The 7,686-nt window shown below is 31.2% G+C and overlaps 1 protein-coding gene across 1 annotated transcript in view; it reads right to left on the bottom strand.

Moving 5' to 3' along the window:
* Nucleotides 1–212: 212 nt before the first annotated feature.
* The window catches only part of LOC119579360, a 35,494-nt gene continuing 28,020 nt past the window's right edge, over nt 213–7,686 (bottom strand). Inside the window, exons 17-19 of the mRNA XM_037927128.1 lie at nt 1,855–2,093; nt 862–979; nt 213–499 (exon numbers count right to left, since the gene is read on the bottom strand). Of these exons, the coding sequence (XP_037783056.1) occupies nt 321–499; nt 862–979; nt 1,855–2,093 (536 nt within the window). The 3' untranslated portion in view covers nt 213–320. The remainder of the gene's footprint in view (nt 500–861; nt 980–1,854; nt 2,094–7,686) is intronic.

Raw genomic sequence — 7,686 nt, 5'->3', positions numbered from 1 at the left:
GTTACAAGAATCAAATCTGAGAAGAAATCATATCATGTCTGCCATGAACACATTTAAAAGTTGAAGAGATATAGATTTGGTAATTAACATGAGATTCTGTACATTCATTCCTGATGTTTTAGAAAATCTTATAAAATCACATTTTTCAAAGAGGAATTCAAACAACACCCACTCAGGTGATTGTTTAGGAATGTAAAAAAAAAATCCCTATGATGGACCTATCAATAATAATAATAATAATAATAATAATAATAATATTAATAATAATAATAAAGATAAACACAGAGGAAAGAGGTGGAAGGCTGGCTTGACCATACAATTTATCGAATGGTCTGAGCAAGCATGGATATCGGATGGCCTTTGTTTGCATCGGCCTGTTTCTTGTCCTTTTTGTCCATGGCCCAGCATTTCCACATCCGGATGGTCTCATCAGCAGCTGCACTCACTACCATCTGGCCGTCAGGAGACACACACAGCTCCAGTACTCTGCCTGTGTGACCTGTAGAGGGAGGCAACTGGGATTTTAGTCAATGTTCTTGAAATGCTTTAGATAATAATAGAGGTTATGTTTAGATTTAAAATGCAGAATATGTAACTCTTTGTATTCTTATTTAATAACACTGGCTAAGTAATGAGGGAAATTAGTAACAACCTCATCAAACAAACAAAAAGGAAACATACTAAATCTAAATACAAAAAATGGATAATAACATAAAAATCAAGTTAAAAACTGTATGGAAGTATTCTAATCAAATATCCTAAAATCAGAAGCAGTAATATTCATGACATCATTATACAAAAAAATGTAAAACAGATCCATAAATAAAAGTCAAAAGAGCAACAGATATTGATGCAACTTACCTGTGAGGTCAGCCACCTTTGCCATAGATGGGTACTTCCAGATGGTCAGCTGATTGTTAGAGAATCCATGGCCTGATATGAACTCTTTGTAGTGTGCAGACCAAACAATGGATGACACCTAAATAAATATATAAAATTAATATACATTCATTAAACCTAATTTTTAATCCTCATGTATCTATGAAAATATTTAACCACCATACTACTGAGAAACAATAACAGACAATATATTATCATCTGTTATAAACCCAATTGAGGCTGACATCTTTATGTGCCATTGTGAGTGTGGGCCAGAGTTGCAGATGGCAACTATTTACAGGCAGGAAGTCTTACAGCTCCAACATAGCTTGTTCTCAAGTTCAGCTTTGCAAGATCAATCAATCAAACAAGTGACAGTTATAGCCCACGAAAGATCCTAATTTTAAAATCATCATATAGCTATCTACTATATGTTGCTCTTATAACAAGAGAAAAATATGAAAAAAGGTATGAATGAGAATAAATATCTTCACAGCATAAGAGATATACTTGACAGGGTTTGACTGTATCATCGTCAGAAATACATGAACTATTTCTGATGAAGATATAATCAAAATTGGCCAAATGCATCTGTGCTGCCAAGGTATCCATTTTCATTCTACATCTACAATGAACTGTTCAGTGAGAGATATATTAGGCAAGTTTATTAGTACTAGCATTTCGCCTCATTTTGTTATATGAAACAGCCCTGCTGGTAAAGTCTGCTCTGTCTAAACTTCAAAACAAGACTTATAAAAGAAGTAATTTCTAAAACTATCAAGGAACATATTGCATTTTACAGTGACAAGAAAAAAAAAAGGAAGAAAAACAAACAAAAAGAAAAAACAAATAAATAAAAAAAGATTAACGCACTAAATTCAAATACTATTCCATACATATAAAAAGGAAACAAGAAAAAAGAAAAGAAAAAGTAACCCACAATTCGTTCTTCACAATTAACAATATCAAACCAACCTGAGAATTAGTTGTGGTATCTTTAAGGCAAATTCCAGTTGTGCAGTTCCACAATCTGATGGTGCGGTCGGCAGTCCCTCCACCCGTTGCAAGGAGATTGTTCTGCCACGGACACCAAGCTACAGCCTGGAATATGAAATTGTCAACATACAGCACAGAAAAGCTGAAATAATTTATATCACAATACTTACAGAACAATACACAGAAATAGAACTTCATTGTTGAAAATATTTGAAAATCTGGCACATTAGGAATACAGGTTACAACCCCTATTATGCATCATAGATCTTTGTGTATATAATAATATATATATATAATATATAAAATAATATATATAATTATATATATATAAATTTTAAAAATATATATATATATAATATATATATATATATAATAATATATATAATAATATATATAATATATATATATAATATATATATAATATATATATATATATATATATAATATATATATAAAAATATATATAATATATATATATATTTATAATAATAATATATATATATATATATATATATATATTATATATTATATATATATTATATAATATATATATATTAGATATATATTATATATATATATATATAAAATACACAAAGATTATGATCATATAATAGTGGTGTACCTGTATTCTAATGTGCCAGATTTTCAAAATTTCAACAATAAAGTTCTTTTTTCTGTGTATTTTTCTGTAAGATTGTGAATAAATTTTTCAGCTTTCTTTTTTATTTTGACAATTTCATTTCCGGGGCTGTAGCTTGGTGTCCGTGCAGAACAATCTCTTTCAAAAGGGGGGGGAAATGCCCAGCACATCAGTTGTGGAATGCACAAGGAATTTGCCTTAAAAATACCACAACATTTAGGTTGGTTTGATATTGTTAATTGTGAAGAAAGAATTTTGGGTTTCTTTTCTTTTCTTTTTTCTTGTTTCCTTTTTATATGTATGGAATAGTATTTGAATTTAGTGCGTTAATCTTTTTTTATTTATTTGTTTTTTCTTTTTGTTTGTTTTTCTTCCTTTTTTTTTTCTTGTCACTGTAAAATGCAATATGTTCCTTGATAGTTTTAGAAATTACTTCTTTTATAAGTCTTGTTTTGAAGTTTAGACAGAGCAGACTTTACCAGCAGGGCTGTTTCATATAACAAAATGAGGCGAAATGCTAGTACTAATAAACTTGCCTAATATATCTCTCACTGAACAGTTCATTGTAGATGTAGAATGAAAATGGATACCTTGGCAGCACAGATGCATTTGGCCAATTTTGATTATATCTTCATCAGAAATAGTTCATGTATTTCTGACGATGATACAGTCAAACCCTGTCAAGTATATCTCTTATGCTGTGAAGATATTTATTCTCATTCATACCTTTTTTCATATTTTTCTCTTGTTATAAGAGCAACATATAGTAGATAGCTATATGATGATTTTAAAATTAGGATCTTTCGTGGGCTATAACTGTCACTTGTTTGATTGATTGATCTTGCAAAGCTGAACTTGAGAACAAGCTATGTTGGAGCTGTAAGACTTCCTGCCTGTAAATAGTTGCCATCTGCAACTCTGGCCCACACTCACAATGGCACATAAAGATGTCAGCCTCAATTGGGTTTATAACAGATGATAATATATTGTCTGTTATTGTTTCTCAGTAGTATGGTGGTTAAATATTTTCATAGATACATGAGGATTAAAAATTAGGTTTAAGGGAATGTATATTAATTTATATATTTATTTAGGTGTCATCCATTGTTTGGTCTGCACACTACAAAGAGTCATATCAGGCCATGGATTCTCTAACAATCAGCTGACCATCTGGAAGTACCCATCTATGGCAAAGGTGGCTGACCTCACAGGTAAGTTGCATCAATATCTGTTGCTCTTTTGGGCTTTTTTTTATGGATCTGTTTTTCATTTTTTTGTATAATGATGTCATGAATATTACTGCTTCTGATTTTAGGATATTTGATTAGAATACTTCCATACAGTTTTTTAACTTGATTTTTATGTTATTATCCATTTTTTGTATTTAGATTTAGTATGTTTCCTTTTTGTTTGTTTGATGAGGTTGTTACTAATTTCCCTCATTACTTAGCCAGTGTTATTTAAAAAAGAATACAAAGAGTTACATATTCTGCATTTTAAATCTAAACATAACCTCTATTATTATCTAAAGCATTTTCAAGAACATTGACTAAAATCCCAGTTGCCTCCCTCTACAGGTCACACAGGCAGAGTACTGGAGCTGTGTGTGTCTCCTGACGGCCAGATGGTAGTGAGTGCAGCTGCTGATGAGACCATCCGGATGTGGAAATGCTGGGCCATGGACAAAAAGGACAAGAAACAGGCCGATGCAAACAAAGGCCATCCGATATCCATGCTTGCTCAGACCATTCGATAAATTGTATGGTCAGCCAGCCTTCCACCTCTTTCCTCTGTGTTTATCTTTATTATTATTATTAATATTATTATTATTATTATTATTATTATTATTATTGATAGGTCCATCATAGGGATTTTTTTTTACATTCCTAAACAATCACCTGAGTGGGTGTTGTTTGAATTCCTCTTTGCAAAATGTGATTTTATAAGATTTTCTAAAAAAATCGGGAATGAATGTACAGAATCTCATGTTAATTACCAAATCTATATCTCTTCAACTTTAAATGTTTTCATGGCAGACATGATATGATTTTCTTCTCAGATTTGATTCTTGTAACTTGGTTCATTCTTTAATATTTTGTATTAAATGTGAAATGAATGTGACTTGCATCTTTGTTATAAGAACTGCTAGATGTTTGTAATTGTCAGGGATCTACCATTTCTGCCTTACCTATGGTAGACTTTTTATGTATTGGAAGTTCTCCATCCATAAGATATGTAATATTTAGATACCAATGACTTATTCGTCGAAATGGAGATGGTAGAAGTCTCAAAACTGCATAATTTCTTCTTGCAGCTGTAAATATACTTGTCTATTACCTATATAATTTATAAGCTTTAACAGGAATAAATTTTCAGTGATTTATGTGTGTCTGGTTTATGTATCACTATTGGATATTTTGTATAGATATAGTGTAGAATCAATTGCACAGATTATTTGTACATTGGTTGCCAGTACTTCCAAAGAACAGCCTCCTTTGTTTCTGTGCATTATGCCTTCTTAATTTCTGTAGCACTATTTTTATGGCTTGAAATAAAACCCTCACTTTGTTTCAATGTCTTTTACTTATGTATTGGGTTATTTGATTGATAAGGTAACACTTTAATAAGTATACTCATATTCATTCAAGACTTGTCAAATGTATACATTTTTTAGATTAAATATAATGACCCTTCATACCAGGAGAGAAAAAAGGCAACTATCCAGGTATATTAAAAAAAAAGTCGAACACAGGGAACAGAATTACATTATAAGTATTTTCTTGAATGAGAGAAAATGTAAATGTCATATTCAAATATTGCCTAAAGTATCCAGATATGTTCTTTCCCACTGGCTTGGTAGATTTGCATTACAGTGTCAAGTAAAATGTATGTAAGATTATCAGACTATTTAATTTCACGTTCCCAAGTACACTCTTTGTCCAACAAAAAAAAAAAATGAAAAGGGTATCTTTTTTCTTAGGTGAACAGTAATAACAATAGATTTGTGAATGGCTTAATTTTTTTGACAGTAACTTGTTTTCAATTTGGGAACCCTTTGGTGGTAGAAAAAACAACTTTACTTTTGTGCTTTCTAACTGTTTAAATTCTAACCTAACCTAACCTGCACTAAATGACTTTTCTAAAACCTCTCAAACAAATAGCCAGAAGTGAGGAAACTAATGTGAGTATTATCTTCTAGTTGAATGAATACATTTGATTATGAATGAAGGAATATTTTTCTATCATCCTTGAGAATGTAAAGTACAAATTCTATATCACTATGAAATAATTCTAAGGAAAGAAAGAAAAAAAAAAGACCATCAAAATAACTGCATAATCTAAGCTTGATTTTCTTGGGGTTTTTAATCTATCAACTACTATGACTATTTGTCTTGACATAAGTGAAAAATGTCTGGTGTGCTTGACCCTTCTGTGAGACGGTAAAAGGCTCATTACATCAGTAAATGGATCGGTGTTGGCTGCAGGGAGGAGGCAGTATTCTTTTTCATGTGGCACCCTGCTCATTGTTGTCATGGGGGTACTTAAGAGATGGAGATGCCAAAGTAGGGGATCATCATCATATGCTTTTTTTAGTGTTAAACTCGGAAGTGTGGTTTTCAGTCATTTGTAGAAAGCTACTGGAAATATAATTATATGGTTGATGCAGCAGTTAACCATGAATCTGAGAATATAATATTGGAACTTTACATTTATCTGTTTTCTTCAAACTACAATGATATCTAAACTACAAGCATTTTATTTTCTTGAAAATAAAAATCTTATAAAGATTTTGATTTGAAAACCATTCCTCATACAATGGAGACCTTAGAGAACCTATAGCTGCCATAACATTAGAAAATATAGAAACTATTAAATGGTTAAAGAGAGGATAATGGATATGCTGAATACAGTGGTGAGTCACTGGTACTGAAAAAACATCAATCAGACGCTAAATATGAATAATTAAACTGATGGTTCTAGCAGCAGTAAAATCTATATGCAATTTTGCTTGTTTGGCAAAAAAAAAAAAAACTATATCATTCTCAGATTTTGTAATATGAAATTAAGGGAAGCAGTTGAATGTTTAACCTAACCCTTTAAATTTTACTGATAATAAAGGGAAAGGTTATTCCCTATCTCCAAGTACAGTAACTTCACATGACCCTTGCATTTCCTGCAGTGTGTACTTTGTAAACTTTAGAGACAGGGATGCAAGAGAGCAGAAGAGAAGGGATGGGGACAGTATTAAAAGAGAAAGAGTATGGAAGAGGAAAATAGAAAATAAAAAAGATGGGGATGATACAATGTAGAAAATATATGAAAGAGATAGAAAAAAAAAGATAGAATGGGATGGAGTTCAGGTATAATTTATTTCAAGATGATGATATGTAGCACAGCAATGGCAGATACGTGTAAATGGCACCACCACCAAATGGGAGTAGGTTTATTTAGTAATGCAATTCATAAATATAAATATGAATGTAGAAATCCAGACAGGAAAATAAAAACGAAAAAAGACAACTAAACAAGTATAAAGTAATATCTGGATCAAAATAACATATAAACAATTAAAAAAAATCTAATACCCTTTTGAAATATACGTGCAGACAACACCTCCGACTACACTCTACATCATATTAACTTTCTATAGTGAATAACCTTTATGGAAACATATCAAAGTGCCTTCTTTGATCATATTACACTTAATAAACAAGCTAAACTGATACTTGGCATTCTGAGAGCTGGTGATGCAATAATAACAATAAAACCACTTTCTTTTTATACTTAAGAAAATGGTTGGTAGATTTTCTTATGTCAATAATGTAAGGAAAATGCCAATGTATAAGACAGATGGATGTATTTGTTTTTCTTTTCAATGATGATAATGAAAATGAAAATAGAAAAAAAAAAATGATGATGAGGATAATAAGTAGGAAAATAATAATGATAATGATAATAACAATTAGGATGTGAATAACTTATAGACATAGGCACTGCCATCATTATCATTATTACCATATTATTATCCTCTTTATTATCATCCTCATAAACAGCTTTAATTTCCTCATTATATTTATCATGCCCACAAATCTCCTGGTCGTGGGGGGGGGGGGTAGGAGGAGGGATCCTCTGCCTTGACCTCTATTTGTATGGGCATTTCCCCTTTCTTT

This window comes from Penaeus monodon, chromosome 2 (assembly GCF_015228065.2).
Source record: "Penaeus monodon isolate SGIC_2016 chromosome 2, NSTDA_Pmon_1, whole genome shotgun sequence".
Lineage (NCBI taxonomy): Eukaryota > Metazoa > Arthropoda > Malacostraca > Decapoda > Penaeidae > Penaeus > Penaeus monodon.
This window is presented reverse-complemented; position numbering and strand designations above follow the sequence as displayed.